The 19,075-nt window shown below is 43.1% G+C and overlaps 1 protein-coding gene across 2 annotated transcripts in view; it reads right to left on the bottom strand.

The window, feature by feature from the left end:
- LRP8 (LDL receptor related protein 8) overlaps positions 1-19,075 on the bottom strand; it is a 197,035-nt gene that overhangs the window by 21,385 nt on the left and 156,575 nt on the right. For both annotated transcript variants that reach the window (XM_069788705.1, XM_069788706.1), the window contains exons 5-6: positions 6,902-7,264; positions 312-434 (exon numbers count right to left, since the gene is read on the bottom strand). In XM_069788705.1, coding sequence (XP_069644806.1) covers positions 312-434; positions 6,902-7,264 — 486 coding nt within the window. The remainder of the gene's footprint in view (positions 1-311; positions 435-6,901; positions 7,265-19,075) is intronic.

The raw sequence follows: 19,075 nt of genomic DNA, 5'->3' as shown, positions 1-19,075 counted from the left end.
AGGCTCATGACAACATAAAGCCTGATATAAAGCTTCAAGAGGGTGTCATTAGCAGAAGTAGGATGGGATTAAGCAAATGAACATTAAGCCTGAGTATCATGCAAGGAACTTTTCAAGTCATGCAGTCTGCCTGGTCAGCACAATCATCTCTCCCAAGCAACCCCACTGCCAGAACGGCTTAAAACTCTCTACAGGAAGCAGCCTGCCATGACCCAGAGGAGCAGCACAGGCCTCTTCCCTTTCCAATAGCCACGCAGCTCTCGCAGGCTTACACCATGGAGCATAAGGAGTGCAGAGCTGCCTGTACCTACCTTGGACGCAGCCTGCCTCGTCACTGTTGTCAGGACAGTCATGCACCTTGTCACACTGCTTTGCTCCGTGGATACAGGTCCCATCGCCACACTGGAATTCATCTGGCCGGCAGGTCACCAGAGCTTTAAGACAACACATTCAAGCATAAGCCACACAGAACTTGAGTATTTTGCGGGGGACCTTTTAGCCACGTATCTCTGACACTGCTGGAGTTTTGCACCCTGTTAGCAAATGTCACAGAGCATCAGCTGCTTCTACCAAAGGAACAGAGACAGCAGCTGCCTCAGCCACTGTCTTCCTGTGCCCCTCTGCCATGCCAGATCACCTCTACATCCTTGGGAAAAGAGCCCCAAGGCCCGTATGAGCAGATCTAGTCAAAATAGAATCAGTGCAGGCAGTGAAGCTTCTTGGGTGAGACACAAGAAAGCAAGCAGGCAGCAAAACTATCGGCAGTGGAGCCCCTCTGGGGTCTTCAGTCTATGCAAGAGGCCAGGCTGCTTTCCAGCTGGGAGTACAGAGTGGCACTGGGTAGGCAAAGGCAACTGCTCCTCAACTCGCCTTCCTTCAGAAAAAACTATATTTAAGATGTGTTTCAAAACACATTCAGGCTAAGGGCATAGGCAAGACACATGTATTGACTCTCTCTTCCAAAGCCAATGTGGTCACACTAGGGACAAAGCTAGCAACACAGACATGATCATTTGGGTTACTAAATGCCCATGAGCTAACAGACCACTGGAAGGCAGAAGAGCTCCACTGCACTATGGCTTGGTGTTTCTTGGGGTTACAGGCCAAAAACATCGCCAGTGTCAGGCCAGGTTTCAAGCCTGAAGCTCATTTGCCTGGGTGAGATTATTACAGACTCAAACCAGACCTGATGAACAGCAGAGTTGGGTAAAAAAATAAACCAGACAGCTACAATGACCATACTAAAAAGCAGTCACGTTTCCTTCCTCAAGGTTACACTACTTGAGAGACCTCCCTAGCTGGAATCAGACTTGTGCTGACAAAGGGTACAGGCACTTGCTAGGTAGCAAAGGGCTGCAGCCTGTAGTTCACTGACAAAACAGGCTCCTCATTCCTGAGACATGTTATGCAGCTTACTTCTGAGGGGACCGTTTCACAGATGTTTTCTTAAAATCCTATTAAGGCAGCACACCCTGGAGAGCTCTTGATTCTAGCCTTTCCATCTTGGTGATTGCGTCCTGGTATCACACGACAGAAAATCACTGCCTCTGAATAGCTAGAGGAGGTCAGCACTGATGTTACTACGTGGGAGGTGAGAGCTACGTGCCAGACCTTCCTTGACAATTTGACAAACTGGTTCTAATACAAAAATTACTACTTTCAGATAACCCAAGAAGAGCCACAGACATGAAGTGAGCCAGCATCGATACCATGAAGTATTAGTTGCACAAAGGCTCAACATTATTGGTGATTGCATCCCACAGGATGCGGGACCCAGGATCCAGATTCATGACTGCTTCACTGGACTTAGCTCTAGGGCATCTTCAGCCAGCGAAGGGCACAAGAGACAGGAAAAGCAACAACTGCAGGGCTGGTGGGGGAAGGGAGAAATCCTGCCTTTAGAAATACACAGTATTCACATGAGGAAAGTTTGGAAATAGCACTGCTCCTTGGAGAGGAAAGCCATATGCACTATATTCATAAAAAGCTGCAAAGCGAGAAAAAAATCCCAAGCAATAAGCATAGTTATGGGACCAGCTGTGTCGCCACGTTTCAGCTAATAAACTCAGACACAGAAATGGGAAACCTCAGTGGGACAGCTGGGACAGCATCTCCAAACTAAGCATGTGGGAACTGCTGCTCTAAATGGAGAAAAATGAAGGAGAGGAAGAAACAAAGCTGCGGTCTGGGAGAATCACAGACCACAGATCTGGAAGTGGCACTAAGAGCTCCTGCAGGGAGGCAGAAGTACTTCTGCTTGAACCGTTCCTGCCATGTACAGCCACCTGCCTGGAGAAGCCCTGACGATGGAGAGACCACCTTCCTCCTAGGCAATCCCGACCTCTTCCACGCTAAACCTTGGTCCTTGCAAAGCTTTTCCTACTGTATAGCCGAAAATTCCCTTGCCACAATTATAAAAAACAGTTTACTTCACCTTTTCTGTAGCAACTTCTGTATGTGGAGACAGGAAAGGATGGTCGCCATTTCTTACTATAAATATTAATCCCCCACAAAAGTGTAACATGTAATTAAAACCAATGGTGGTCTTGTCTTTCCTGGAGCAGGAACAGGTCTCCAGTTTATCAAGTAAATCTGCATGACAACAGCTACAGATTTGGAAGGCAGCCGTTATAAAACCTACTAATTGTCCTCAACTATAATCTTCAAAGCTCTTCTAAAAAGCAGTTAAAGCTAGATGCTAAAAATAGTAAGGTTTCTAATTCTAAAACAAATGAAAATGAAGGAGAATTTTGTGGGAACTGCAAAGACAATGTTGCACAAACACCACAAGACTGAGAGAAAAATGACAGCACAGCTCTTAGCTCGGTTGCTACAGGGACTACAAAACACAGATGTGGGACTGTACAATATCACTGCACAAAGCTTTTGCTTCAAGAAGGAGAGACAGAAGTTTGGAGACTGGGCTTGGTTTCCTGGCTCACTTCTCACTTCACAAGAGCTGTGGAAGTTTAGACCTTTGAGGAATGGCCCCTGAGCCTCTTAACAGACATCTAAAAGAGCAGATACAGTAACAACTCTTATTGATCACAGAGATATTAAAATGCATATACAGCATTTCTATTTTTTGGTGTGTTTTTCAGTAGGAGGAGAGAGAACGCTATGTTTATACCTGGCCTGGAGAGCATAAGTTTGAGGGGAGAGGGCTAGGAAGTTTGTTATCCTGAAGCCAGGACACAAACCCATCTCGGCACCACTGGCAGAGTTGACAGCAGGTTGCCATCAGGGCCATTCCCAAAGCAGAGCAATATGCCAAGAAGAGGGAAGAGCTGTGCAGTTAATTTGCATAAGATGTTCAGAAAATTGCTGTGCTATTTTGGAGGGTTTAAATCAGTGAAATCTCAGCAGCTTTATAGCCATCTCGTCTGCTCTGTAAATCCAGCATGAAACAGTTTACCAAAGCCCTGCTAAATTAACAGGCACACTCAGACACACTTCCCATTTGCAAATACTAGGCACAAATCTGTATTGCTCAAATTCGGCAGATATATTCCAGATTCCAAGTCTGAACCTGTGTTTATTCTGTCTTCTGGTTTTTCTTCCTCCCAAAATGAACTTAATCTCAAGAAAACCCCAGCAGTTGCAAAATGCATCCACCCCATTTTATAGATGGGGAGACAGAGGCACAAAAGTGTGAGGTCAGGTCTCAAGGGATCTGTTTTCTAGCTGTCAGTTGTAAGCATTATTTATTCTCCCTTCTGGATACCCTAATGTGAGTTGCAAAGGACAATTTAAAATATAACCATTCCAGATTTGGAGACTAATAAATCTAACCTAATGTTCATTTTATAAATATATATACATATTTGAATATATATGCTAGGGAAAAAAACCCAACCACTCAACGTTCTCACACAGCTTTCCTGAAATGCTCATTCCCTCCTATTTATTTGCTGTCTTGCTGCCAAAATCTGTTCACCAATTGTCACCCTTCGTTTCTCCTCTACTTGTTTATCACCCCAAAATGATTATAACAAATGACTGGTGATGGCCTCATGACATTTTTTTTAAAACATTAGTTCCCATCCCTCTATTTTATACGATGCAAACCCCATATGACTCCCATTTGCAAGAGAAGATGTAGTGCTGATATCTGCAGTTTTAATCAAGTCAGACCTAGCAGTACTTGTGCCATCCCTGTTGCTAAGGGGATGGAGCAGTGTCATACACCTGTAACTCCCCGCGTGCAATGCGGTACTGATCTCCGAGAATTTCTGGAGAGGAATAAGACGTAATCAAGGTCAATCCCTAAACTCTTCAGTCCGACAGATGAACAGTGATGCTGAGTTTCCAGAGCTCTCAAAAGTCACTTTCTTACTGCAGGCACCCAAGCAACAGCTGCATTTAGGATGGGGAAGCACATCAGTTTTGTCACTGACCCAGTGGACCCATCAGCTACATGATGCCGCAAATCCTCTCCTGGCTACTACCTTAGAGATTCCCCTCCCCACAGTGTAAACAGCAGCAAGCTTATGTACCTCTGTGGCACCAGGGTGACTCCTAGTTTGCACGGGTGTAAAGGGCAGAACCAGGCACTCCATACAGAGAAGCATTGCAGTAGCTAAAACATGGGGCTTTGAATCCCACTGTTACCCGGCCCACAGGACTGAAGGCAGCAGAAGCAGCTAAGACCTACCCAGGAGAAACGAGCATAAGCTGCACACTGTGCTGTACTGAGACTTACTGGAAAAAAACCTCGAGTGCTAAATCTCCCCTAGTCAGACATATAATTGTCTCAAGTCACTTCTGCCACATTTCCTCCTTCCTCCACTGGTTGTCAGCACTGTGCTGTGCTGCAGCGGTGTCCAGCTGCATCCTCTGCCCCAGAGAGGCTGCCCTTGGTGTAGCTGGAGGTGCTACTTGGCGAAGCTGCTCTGTAGCTGAGGGATGCTGTCAGAGCCATGCTCCTTTTGGGCCTCATGTCTCAGCAGTCTGAGCTCAGCTGGATATTGCTGGTGTCTGTCAGGTCAAGGAAAGAAGCTGGGGAACAGAGTGCCTTTTCTGCCTCAGCAAAGTACATGGGCACAGTCCCGCTCCTTTCACCCAGCAGAGTGTCAAAGTAAATGGGGCCTGTAAAAGACTTAAGGCAATTCCTTTCAAGTTGAACAACAGAGATTGAAATTTTAGAGACATTTCATTGGAAAACGCCATCTGTAACCTGCTCCCCTCTTTTACCACTTGGAAATAGAAAGGGAGTTCACCTTTCTGTCTCCTGAATTGTCTAAACTTAGCCATCCTGCCAGGTTGCCATCGGTGCAGGGAATGCAACCTGTGGGATAGAGATCAGTTCTGCTGGGAGTCCCCTGCGCCAGGCACCAGTTCTTCACCTGTGTTTGTAATGTGGGCATAGCCGCTGCCTCCTCATTCAGAGGGGATACAAGTGCAGGATTGTCTGCAGGAGGTCTCAGAATGAAAATGGGCACCAAACAGCACAGGCTGTCCCAGCTAGTAGTGCACATCTCCACTGGACATGCTCCTGCCTGGCTTTCTTACAGTCATTTCATACTGAAACGGATGCCAGTAACCAACCTTGTCTCCTGACTCTGCTGGCCCTGTGACACTTCAGACCATGGAAGTACTGCCTGGGTACCTGCTGCCCAAGAGGTCTTCAGCTCCTGTATCATCTTCTTGGAGATGAAGGAAAAGACATCCTAGCTAATCCATCCCGACTCAGAAGGGGGTTGACAGCGATGATATCCTCGTACCCAGCAAAGCTGCTCTCTTCCTAACAAAACATGTTCGGCTTCTACCCTGCTCTCACCTCTCTTTTAAGAGAGTCCTTGGCTCTTTTAAAGGCACAGCAGCTCCAGGGTTACCTGTGGCTCATCCCCCTGCTCTCCTGCAGTGTAAACAGTGGTGTCCAGGACTTACTACATCCCCCTCCTCTTGCTAAAGAAGCCACTGAATTTACATCTGCCTGCCTCTGCCTGGGAGAGAGTCTGATCCCCTGCTCCTTGAAGGGCTCTCCCACACAGCTGCTCTGAGCTCACCAGCCTAGACTCAGTGTTGTCATGGGTATGAAAAGATGGTGCTGGCAAAAGTGGTAAACTTTCTTAGGTACCTTTGCAAAAACGTCTGGTTTCTGCAGCTGGTTGCTGCCTTCTTCCCCAGAGGTGGCCCAATGTCAGAGCTGCTAAATATATACAGCTATGTAAATATTTTATTTTATTTCAATCTTGTCACTATGAATATTTTAGCAAAACATTTTGCTCTTATTTTCTTGTCTCTCTCTCTTTCCCCTCAGGTGAGTGACCAGCTTGAGCAGTTCAGTGGCTAAAAATGGATGAAACATTCAAAATACCATGCACACCAACACCACCATGCTAAATGCATAAAGCCAGCTGAAAAGAAATCCATTATTTATTAGCTCTATACCTTTATCAAGCCAAGTTCAAAGTGCATTTCAAACTGGATTCTTCAGAGGTGCTGCTCTTGACTGCCTTGTTCAGTATACTCTAACTTCAGAGGCAGAAAATTAATTATTTTTTTTCTGCTGATCATATATTCCCTTTAGCATTGCGGCTTCTAACCTCCAGGCTGTGACCTCACCATGCAGCCTGAGGGCTTTGAACATTTTTCCCATCTTCCGTTCCTTGTCTTTCTAGTGAAACAGATCTCTTGTGATGCATGGTACCATCCAACAGCTCTTGCACCTCCTCTCTGAATCCTCAAGGAAAAAAGCATAAAAGGACTCTGGAATACACCTGACCCTGCTGGATTGGGCACCCAGCCATGCCATTTGGGACACAAACACTCCTTGTCAGGCACACAATTGCTGCACAGACATCAAAGACGCCTTAAAACACAGCCCACAGCAGCTTTCTGGCCCCTCTCCCCTACAAAGGAGAGCCCTCAGCCCTGCCCTACCACTGCAGACACTCACGGCAATCCTGCTCATCAGACTTGTCCTTGCAGTCTTCGTCCCCGTCACACTTCCAATTCAGGTGGATGCATTCACCATTGCCGCACTGGAACTCATGAGCCGCGCAGGTGTTGAGGGCCTTGGCATCGTAGCCACACTTCTCTATGGACTCGTCCGACTGATCCTCACAGTCCATCTGGTTATCGCAGACCCACAGCTCTGGGATGCACACGCTGTTGTTACACTGGAACTCATTGGGGTTGCAGGTCAGAGGGGAGCATTTTCTTTCATCACTGCCATCCCCGCAGTCATTGTCACCGTCACACACGAAGATGATGGAGATGCACGACTTGTTACTGCACTGGAACTCATTGGGAGAACAGGCTTGGGAATAAAAACAAACAGGTGAGCTGTGAGGTCTCCAACCTACCCCTCACCACTGTGCCAGCTTTAGCACATTAGCAATGTCTGAGACAGGGGGAGAGTGAGGGCACAAAAGCATTACCTTGGCTGTCCTAACCCAAAACATTTTTCCCCAATGGTAAACTACATGGCAAGGAGCAGGTGAAGACACAGTGGTCATCTCCCCAGCTGTGCCATAGGATGCATCCTCTATGGGCAATGGGCAGCCCTGAAGAAGAAGGGACAGCAGGGCTGCAAGAACTGCAGGTAGGAAAAGTGGGGGGCCACCTGCAGCGCTGCCCTGGTGTTATGGCAAGAGCAGCCAGGCAAGCCCCAGTGTATGGGGTGACGGCTCGGAAAGAGCAGGGAGATTGCAGGGCGGGCTGGAGGTGTGCTGGTGGACTTGCACAGCGCTTTGATTTGCTTCGCGCTGACATTACCAGCTTCCTGACTTTCACAAGCACAGAATCAGGTTTCAGGATTTCACAGTGTGCCTGGTTTTGGACATATTAAGTGGGATGTGTAGGGTAAATATTTAGTAAGTCGAGCATCAATTTAGCTGCAATCTGCCAGTAAGGCCCTTTACAACACACTGAATGCCTTCTCTGGAAATCACAACTCAACATTAACATACAAATGAGGCGTTTGTCAGATAGGAAGCTGAGTGGAGTACTCTCCTCTGCAAGCCTAATGGACAGCTGAACCAGAGAAGCCTGCTCAAATTAAACTTTCAGGTACTCCAATAATGTGCAGTTCAGAGTCACTTTATATCATCAAGGTGTGGGGGAGCCAACACCCTGGAAGAAATTCTCCATAAGTACTTTTAGGTATTTACTTAAAAAAGAATTCTGCGTCTGCAGTTTCAGTCATCTACAGGAAAGTTATGGCTTTACTAAATTACAATAAATATATACAAATAAATTAAACTTTTTTTTTTTCACGTTGCACTTGGCAGTCTTTTTGTCTTCAGAAGCAAACTATTTACTGTCATATCTGCAGAGCCCCTGTGATAAACCACACAGTTCAGATGGTACCGATTGCTGCAATGGCAAGTGCATCTGGAAAGCAGCAGAATCTCTGTAAAGGAGTTGTCATATCCCAGCTTTCAGCCAATGACAGGAACTCAAGTAGTATTCTACTGAAATATTATGTCTGTTTTATACCTGGGAATGAGACTCTATTTATCTAGCAATTAAGAACATGTTCATTTGTACATGGATACTTATTTACATTCTAGCTTGCAAACTTGCAGGGCTCTACCTGTTAGCCTAAGCAGCCTGTAGTTTTACATCAGAGTGTGACAATATATATGCTTCTCCCCTCCTGCCCCGTGCTCTGTCCCATTTAGTCCCAGGTTTTCCAGATGTTACTGTGTCTACCAGAGTAGCAATCTGCCTAAATAGAAGAAAAAGAGGTTTGCCTTCCTTGGTGCAATACTATCATGCACTGGCTACAACCCAAGCTCCCTCCAACAGGGATAAATGTTAAAGAGAATCTCAGCTGCACACTGCTGTGTGCCCAACTTGACATCAATAATTAAATGCAACAGAGCAGAGTGTGGTCACCAATGAGCACCTAGTGTTAGACACTGAAGTATCACCTGGTCCAGGCAGATTGCTCCAGCTCCTTCTGTACTCAGTGGAGTATTTTGGATATAGAGAGGTGCCCTCAACAGGCAACTCCTGCCACCTACCTTGGGATAAGAATTGTCCCTTGGAGGGGCTAATATTTCTCCTCTCCAAACAGAGGGAACTGAGATCAGACAACTAATATTAGGAGATGAATGCCTCTCATAAGCACCTGAAATACGAGCACAGTCTGGTGGGGAAGCATCTAAAAAACGCCCTCTTTTGCATGGCAGAATTGAAACCATTAAAATTCTCCAGTTTTCACCCAAATTCTGCTCTTTTTCTTCACTGATACTTTTCTATCCTTATCCCATAACTAGAAATAAAATAATTTATTAACCCTACTGATCAGTACACAGCTGTATAACCTAACACTCTCTTCAGATGATGTGTAATATAGAAACGCCAAGTGGAAATCTAAGGCAACAGTTATAATCTTACCAATCTATTTAAAAAAGGAAGTGAGAAACAGGAATATTTCTAGGGCTATGTACAGTTTCTCTATCAGATCAAGGCTGAGAAAAAGAAATTGCTTTTCTGGCATTATTTTGATGACCCTCAGAAACAGATCAGTTAGCAAAATTTTGCATAGTCCTTTGATGCCTAATTTTTGGGCAAGGTTGTAATGATTTGCACACTCCAAATGTGCATTAATTTCCTTTCCCCCAACTGTAATGAGCGCATCTTTTTTCCCCTCGTTGTTTTCCTGGTCCCACCTCCACCCCTCCTTCTGTCTGTATGCCTTCCCCTTCACAAATCTGCTGCATTGGCAAATTAGCGACGGATAAACATATGTGTGGGATACAGACAATGGAAGTTTGCACAAAAGCTCCTCCTCAGCACCTACAAGTCCCAGTACAGATATAAAATTACTGATAATCACAGCCAGAAAATAGAAGCAGTTCAGCTTTTGTAACCTCTCATGAGGACTTTCTCAGTGAACCTTGTGAATTACTAGCTAGAAAAATCACATGGTCATGATTATTTTATTCCTTTTAAAAAATTAAATTTAGTGTGATGACAGCACTAGAGACTACAAGTTCTCCCTCCACTGAACAAGCACAGCAGTCTGGCTGTTGCTAACTCCCCCTTCCCACCACCGCAGTCCTTAGGCGGGGATCAATCTCTGCAACTCACTGGCACAGCTAAAGCCAGGGGCAGTGACACCAGCGCTGACAGGGCATCACCTGCACTGGGACAAGGCCTGAGAGGCAGAAGAGCAGCTCTTTGTGCTCAGGTCTTCCTGCCTGCAATTACAGCAGCCATACGCTGCTGGGACAACCAGTAAGACTGATGGGCTGCTACCACTGTGCCATGACAAGGAGGCTGCTGGATAGCCACCAGAGCTGTCACAGGGGCCACTGCAGTGCGTGCACTAGCAGCCAGTGGCAGTGCCAAATGGGAGCACATGGTCCCTCACTGCAGAAGGCTGCTCTAGGCACCTCCTGGTGAACTCAAGAAATAAAAATGTCCTTTTCTTCACTTAGAGACCTAATGACCATCTTCAGGCCAGCTCAAATGGACAGTTCCTTCTGGGTCACACACGCCTCCAGCAGAGACCTCCGTCTCCCTGTGCAGCTGGCTCTCCTGCTGGCCACGGGAAGGCAGATATTGTCCCAATTCCTCTCACTCTTCCGTTATCCTCTCTGACAGCTAAAATCCACAGGGCATGCTAGGATAAAGCAACGTCTGCAGCTTCCAGCCACTCGGGGACTTGCTCTGGCACAAACAGGCAACAGAGGAGAAAAGCTGCTTACAATTCCTCTGTACCTAGACAAGAGCCAGCACGCTCGTGCTCTTTGGGGTCCGTGCTGCATGGTTTGGTGCTGGTTTGAAGAACCTAATAAAAAGCAGCACTACAAATTATCTTACGTAGCACCTGGGGAGATGAGGATGGGGAAGTAAAGTCCCAGGGACAGTTCACTCACATCTCCTTTCATAAATCTTTCAGGGTACCTAGGTAGTCCCATCACTACAGCATTTCACTGCCTCAAGAGCATTTCAATAGAAAATGTACGAATAGTAATTAAATGATCACTGGGGTATTCTTTTCTTTGACTTGAGCAATTTGTTTGCATTGTCTGGTTTTGGTACCTGTCCTATTGTAAGCTTATTTGTGCAAAACAAAGGAAACACATATTAGCTTGCTTTCCTCAGTGCCAAAGAAATTAATAAATGTCATACTCTAAGGTGCAAAACCTACTTCAAATATGAAGTGATCCCAGTAGAAATCTTGGAAATGTTTGTCAAGAAGTGTTTAACCAACAGGCTTCAAAGCAGTAAACAAGCATAATTACAAAAGCAGTTTTGTAGAGTACTGTAATCCGTTAAGGTTCTTCACAGTTTTAGGAAGCACAGTATCACATCTAAATGAATGTACATGTGCTTTGGCCTACAGACAATATATACTAGAGGTGTTCTGCATTAATTTCTGCTGTGTACTATATGCCAATACATAGAGCACAACTGTCACAGTTTTTGCCTCACAGTTTCCAGCTGCAGTCTTGTCACATCTTTTGATGAAAGTGGAGCAGAAGCAGTCTTTGGATAGAGGAAGTTTAAAAAAAAAACAAACCACAAACCACAAAAAAATAAATGGAGAGAGATGACAGTTGTGGAGTTAGTGTTTCAGTACTGGCTGGTTCTCTTTTGCCTGGAGCCAGGATTTAACCAGAGGCTTTAGTGAGTAGTCTGGTGCAACAGGGACAATCTTAGCTCAGGCGCTGCACCAAAAAATTAAGATAATTCTATCATATGCTTTTTAAGCATTCATAGAGAAAAGTAGAACGCTCTAAAGATACAGGGCACTCTTTGAGAGCTGTAATTTCAAAAAATATATATTTGTACATAATAATGTTTCTACAATGCACATCTCTACCAAGCATGGATCCTCAAATCTGGATGAACCTCAAAATATGAAATAAACAGGATATCCATCATTAATAGGAGCTAGGAATTATGTACAATGGACTATAACTACTGCCACTACTAATCTTTAATTAAAGGTTTTCTAGCTTTTCAGTAAGAGTCAGATATCTAATTCATCTCTCTCCTTCAAAAAAGTCAGTTCTACTTGAAATTACATGAATGGCTTAAAGAAAGATAATTATTTGGTAAAATTTGTGGTAAAGTGGATAACAGCAATTACTGATGCTGAAGACAAGAAAATAAGATGAATTATTAAACTGCATTTTCCTGACACCCTCCCCAAAGCAACTTAAAAAAAAGAGTGACTCAAAATTTCTTGTTTGCTTAAATGTGATCACGGCTCTTCTAAAGAAGGCAAAGGATGATTTGCGCATACTAACATTTGCATTGGGGAGGAAGAGACCTGCTGTTGATTTATCACCACTTCAACACTGGCAGGAGAGGTTAGTGGGCTTCAGAAACTCTCCTAAGCTGTGAGGTTTAGGATCTGAGCTCCACATGTCTGCAGGAGTGGAATGCCTGAACTCCATCTGCCCAGGTATTCTGCACAAAGTGCAAACCCAGCTACCACGGCCCACATAAATTAATCTCTGAGCTGGACCATGGATAAGGAGATCACAGAGTCCAGACAGGCTAAATTAAGTTGGAACTCCCAGGCCAGTTACCAATGCTGTCATCATGTTAGTTTTATTTAACTAGTATTTATATTCAGGCTTAATTATATCTAAATTATTTGTTTTGTCTGCAGACATTTGGTGTGCTTACCAAATATCTGAATATTTCATACAGATCTTCAGTCAAATGCCAATCTTTAAAGCACTGATTCATGCCTAGAAGGACAAGTTTCCCACGGAAAGCTGCCCTCCAGGAAGGACAGCAAAAGAGATGGAGGTAAATGAAGATGACCTTGAAGCGAATTGCTCTGAAAAAATGACAGGCCTCCCATGGAGGGAATAATGCAGCTGAATTGCAGTCTCACTACTAACAGTGGTTGTTGCTATGGTGATTGATACCGAAAAGCCCATATAGATGAAGACTGCAGAAGGAATAGTAATTCCTGATATTGTTCAAATCAGTAATGTAGCTAAGAAGCCATCTCACGCACTCTTGCAAATTAATATTTGCATGCGCTCACTGCCTTTGCCACACTGCTCTCCTCAAACACAAATGAGTTATTTTTCCATTCTCTGCAGCAGTATTTGCATAGTATTAGTTAATTATAATGGAGCAACCAGATGCCAAAGCCCCTGCTGATAAATAATAGTTGGTTCAAGAATGTATTTATCGATTTAGAACATATTTCCTGAGAATCATATATTCATTCAAAGTGCTTTAATTTTCTGAAAATAGAATTAATTATGAACCCACAATTTATGGAGAGAAGCAGCTGATGTACAAAAGGTGCGCACACTCTGAATTTCTTCCCTGTCTTTAATCTTGCTTATGTGCAATAAGGTTGCTAACTCATACTTGCAGTCTCCTCAAATTTACTTCATACCAAGAAAGCATTAGGAAGTTATTCACAGGTTAAATGACTGAAAATGACCTCAAAATAAGAACAAGTCAGTCCACTGTAGAGGGTTTATGGGTAAAATAAAGCAGCTTGGGAGAAAAAAAAAAAAAAAGAGAGATGGTCAGAATGCCTAAAGTTGACACTGTACTGCTTTTTGCTAAAATCCAAGACACCCCATGGGCATCTCATGGGGATAAAGACATTACTATTACTCTTTGGATTACAGTCAGCTGAATCAGATTGGACGTGTTTGGTACTAGCCAAAATTTAAATGGAAAAAAATATGCTGGGATGTGTTTAGTGGGTTTCTTTTCTGACTCTGAAAATTGGAACCTGTACAGGACAAGCTCACTCCTATTCCCTCAGACATGACTTGCTTATTAAAATGGCAATTTTACAAATTACACCAATTTGGCAAATCCCTCAGAAACATCTGATAGTATCCATGAAACTAACAGCTGCTCTACTATTATCACACAAAATTATGTATTTCTGAGGAATATATATATACAAAAACATTATTCCAGCAACCAGAATAGAGCATTACTGAACAGGCCGTTGATCCTGTGACAGTACACACAAAACCGACATTACTGTATACGCAGACCTCCTAGATTCAGCAGGACTCCCTGTGGTTATGAGGACTGCCTGCACAGGACTTTCTACATGACCAGCAGCTAATTTTGCCATTACAGAGTTTAAATCTGTAACTTTGCCAGGAAAAGCCTGCTCCATAGATCTCACCTTCCATCCATTGGGCAGACTTCCACTCTCTGTGCATCTGCTAATACAGAGACATGAACTGCCTTATTATACCTGGCTGTTTTCTCCATTGCTGTCTGGTTTCTTACACCCAGCTCAGGAGAGAGACTTCATCAGAATCTTAAAAGTTACACTTTAGTCACATTGGCAAATGATGGCATGATTTGTTTTGTTCTCAGAAAATTTGGAAGCTCCATTTCTTTTCTGACTGGGAAAGGCAAGGAATTCAAACCCATGTCTGTTGGTCCACAGCTATTTCGCTGGCCTGCCGCTTCCTCCTTACCCGCACATTCCCAAGCACAGGGATGGCACCAGTTTAACCAGCTGGAAAACCAAACCATTCCACCAGAATCAATCAAGTCTTTTACACTGCCATAACTAAAGAAGGAATCCTGGAGGTTTGTAACAATCTACAATACTTATCTTTATTGAATGCGGGCAAGACAAGGGAGCGGCAACTGACACTACAAAGCTACAGGTACTGCTCTGCTTGTGCAGCTACTCTAGCATCATAGAAACTGTGCACCTCAAAAGCAATTGTATAGAAAGAAAAAAGAAAAAAAAATAATCTTAATTCTTAGGTAGAATTCTTTGTTGATGGAATCACCACACAGGCCTATCTGTGAAAAACAGAACAAAGAAAAGCCACACATTGGCCATGCTCATGATACATTTCTGAACCAATGGGCCGAACAGGTAAGGCAGAGAGAAATGCCTGGCTCCAGCATGATAATCTGGTAGCTACAGCAGCCGAGGGCTCACAGGTTTTAACTCAGCTGAGTAATGAGGGACAAAGCAGTGCTCACATTGCAAGCAATGAGGTCACTGCCCCATAAAATCTACACTTCCAATAATTTACTTTGCTTGATGGCAATTCTCTGTAAGAGCAGATATTACTTCTTATTGAAGTTTGCTTCACTATCAGACTTAAATATTCATTTCATTTAGAACACGGCGCTATTAACTCTTCTGGAGCACAGACAAAACGAAAACCACTGAGAGTTCACACATCTCACCCCCCAGTTTACCCAACTGTCTCTCACATTTCTCTAGGAACAGTGGTCCAAAGTGAGTTTGAATGTAGGTTCAGTAACAATTAAAAAGATGCTTTTGAAATAAAACAATTTGCAAGGCAACTGATCTGAAGGGAAGAGTACCTTAAAAAAGAAGCATTGAGGATACCGGACACTTGGCAGAATTCGCTGTAGCCAGATTCAAGGTTATGAATATAAGCACATACTATATTGACCAAGTCTATAAAGACAAGACCACTGTGGTGGTCTTGGGAGGAGGACAGACTGACAGACTTTTCAGGAAACAACCAGCCCCTAATTATTTTCAGTCATGTGATGTTAGGGGGCAGCTATTATTCAGTGTAAACAACCTACCCACATAATGTACCCACAGTTCCACAAAGGAATGGCAATAATTTTTAGAAAAAATGTCTTAGATATTCTACTCAAATGGAAAATTTAAGCACTGAGTGACACTCACTGCAATTAAAAGTGTAAGGGTTGTGTGCTAACTGCACTCACTTTAATAGTAGTGAGATTTCTATGGCATTAGGATTTGCCCTTCAGTTTCTACAGCTCTGAAATAGAAAGCAGCACTTTGCTGGATTTGGGCTGAGATGAAGAATCAATTGTACAACACGAGCAATTATTTTAAACTTGTTGGAAAAAATAAGTGTATTGAAGCATATTTCACTGTGAGCTAAACCTTCCCAGTTATATTTTATCAAATAAACAAATTTCTTTGCAAAATATAAGCAAAGTTAATCCAACTAGTATATCTTCCTCTGTATGAAATCAGTGTATTTCAGCCACTAAGATAACTTTCAGATGTTGTTTTATCCATTAACATGACTCATAAACCAGCTTTTTTTGGTTTTGCATCAAACATTACATGGTCCTCTCCTGCGTAGGACTGTACTGAGTTCAAGCTAACTGATTTTGCTTCAGTCTTCAGATCATATGCTCAGGAAGCATAACTGTTAAGCACTCGTTAATTAGCATAACGCATATGTACCCGTGGCCACTGAAGGATAGAATTCCTACCCACGTATCTGCCATTGTAACATGATTGTCGGCACTGACATCTACAGAACATTTCCCTTAATAAAACTAAACAGAGTCTTGCTTTTTGGATGAATAGACTCAGAATTATAGCTCCATTCTTATGAAGAAAGCACTTCAGGGACATGAAATACAATCATATTTGGCAATGAGAGATGCAATTTCTTGGCTATTTTGACTCCAAGCGCTCTAACTGTTGAAAGATAGACTGCCCAGAAGATAAACTAACTACAGGCCAATTTTTGCTCCTCTGACAGTATGACACATGAGATTGGAAAGAAGAATCAGAGGCAACTTGTCCAGCTAAAGTACAGAAAGAGCAGCAAGACAAAGTTTTTGTGTGGGTGCACAAGTAACATGCAGTCCAGCAGCATTAGGCTTTCATTTTAATTATCCACAAATCTTGGTATAAAACCAGTTCTTTCATACTACTCTTCCACAACTTTGTGAAAAATTATCATTTGGGTGTGTAGGCTGTCTGTGTGAGAGAGAGAGCACGAGCGTGCTTGCAGTGTGTTCTTTGCATCTACTCTTTTTCCCTAGCATACCTTCAGGGAAACATTGTAAAAGTACCAAATTCTAAATTGTCTTGTTTTCATACTGTGTTTTCGTTTATTATGCTTTAAAGAATAAATTATTCATGGAACATACTGATACGGACAATTTATCTGTAACTGAGTGATCAGCACAGGGCAAACGTGCAGAGGCCACCACCAAAGCCTGCTGTTGTGAGCGAGGCACCACTCAGTACCGGGAAACTCCATTTGCAGAACATTACACATGTCTGTTCTTTTTTAAAACCTAAGCTCAAGAGACAGCAATAGGGAAAACAAAGCCATTTTGCCTTAACTTTCTGCAGGTAGAGCCCTGGAACAGCTTAGTCCATGGCTTTAGGGTTTAATTCTTGACTTACGCAATGACTATCTTACCTCTAACCTAAGTTCATGCAGTATTTTACATTTAATTACAACAAGCATCCAATATATTCAAAATGCAACTACCTTCATTTTTCCTGTAAGAGTGCAATTAAAGGTAACTACCAATCTCATTTTTCTTGCTGTTTTGTTCTGAAGGAACTCAGGACAAATATAATTATGGGCTGAGATTTTTCCTAAATAACAATGGGGATTTTTATGCAATTACTACTGCTTTTGAAGGAGCTCTAATACTTTAAGCAGTGATAAAGTGGCAGCTGTACATGTTTAATTTCTGAGAGCCAGGGCATAATGCACAAGCATTAATCCCTCCAGCTGTCCAGTAATTAAACATCATGTAAAGCCCAGAGGATATCATTGCTGTGCTACCTTATCTTATTTATGAAGGACTTCCATTTGTTACATCTATAGTAATTTTTTATCCATTCTTGGAAATAATTGTAGATTCCTCCACCATGGCAAGTGTACTCAAGTTACAGCTTTTATAAAATGACAGGAATTTCAGGCTAGCCATGTCTCTTTTCATCACATGCTGAAATAATCATCAATAGTGATATTAAGTATTTCCTCTACAACCATAAATGCAATACTGTGGACTTTAACCCCATTACAATTTGTGGGTTTCTCAGGGAGAAGATATGCCAAAATCTGATCCTTTGATTTCCTTCTGAGCTGACTGAGGAACAGTACATCACTGTGCACCTAGCGTGTTAATGAAGATAATGAACAGAATTCATAACTTTGACAAAAGCATGCATTAATCAGGCTGCATGCATTATCAGGAAGATAAAATTAGTGCTACTTTATCACCAAGTAAAAAGCTCTCAGTAGGATCTGTGGAGATTTGGAATGAAGAGAATCAGTATGGTCAAATCCCCAGAGGTAGCACCGTAAGTGTGACTCAGATGCAAAACACTGGTACCTGTTACTGCATGAAGAAGAAAATGATGCTGAGATGACATGATGCTCCTTATTGCTACAGGACAATGATATAAGATGATAAAACAATTTAACTGTCAACACAAAGGTCACTTCATGTGAGTGTAGGTGCAGGAGCAGTGTGGAGGATGGTGGCTTTAAACCAGCTTTGTAATTTCCGCACTTCAGCTGGCTCATCACCAGGTGGATCTGCTGGAGGAATCAGACCAGCTTTAGCCTGCTTTAAATTCAGCCTTCTGCCAATGGTTCTCAGGTGACATGAGGGCTATCGAGCAGGGCATTGGAAAGAGTTGACTCTGAAAGTTTTCTGCACTTGGACCATCCAAGAAAAGGACCGCTCACTTGTAAGCACTGCTGCTTTTTATGGAGAATCACACATGTGCCTGGAGGTTTGCCAGCAAAGAGTAAGCAAAAAGCTCCTGCCCTGAGGATCTTGTAAGTGATACATATGCCATGGAAACATGAAGGATGTGAGCTACCATAGCAAGGACATGTCGCTTACAGCTGAGCAAGACTGTGCTTACTGTTATTTCCCTTATTAATTTAAAAAACTTTACCCAGTTTGTTCACTTTTAATCTGGCATATCATATCATAGGGCTGAAAATCCAGAACTAATTCTGAGATATATGGTCAGCAATGAAAAGCTGGAAGATCAGGGTCCAAAAGAAGATGCTCTTGGTAATGAGGCTGTCACTGTCATGAGACTCCTGCAGAAATTCCTGGCTCTCAGCCTTGGACAACTTCATGAGATCAGTACAAGTATGTCTGTTACCTGCACCAGTTCCTCCATCACTGTCTCTATCCTATAGTTAAGCAGAATAAATCACGGTATGGGAAAACAACTTATTATGCTATCAATGTATCAACAAATATGTCATTTCACTGTATCTAACTACTGGGAAAGGGGAAAATTGTACACTTCCAACTCCTCATCTGCAAGACAATTTCTATACTGGGTGCAAGAAGTAGTCCAGGTGAGAACCAGTAACACAATCAGAAGAGTGGGGTCAGA

This window comes from Haliaeetus albicilla, chromosome 8 (genome assembly GCF_947461875.1).
Source record: "Haliaeetus albicilla chromosome 8, bHalAlb1.1, whole genome shotgun sequence".
NCBI lineage: Eukaryota > Metazoa > Chordata > Aves > Accipitriformes > Accipitridae > Haliaeetus > Haliaeetus albicilla.
Note: the sequence above shows the minus strand (reverse complement) of the source record. Positions and strands in the feature narration are given on the sequence as shown.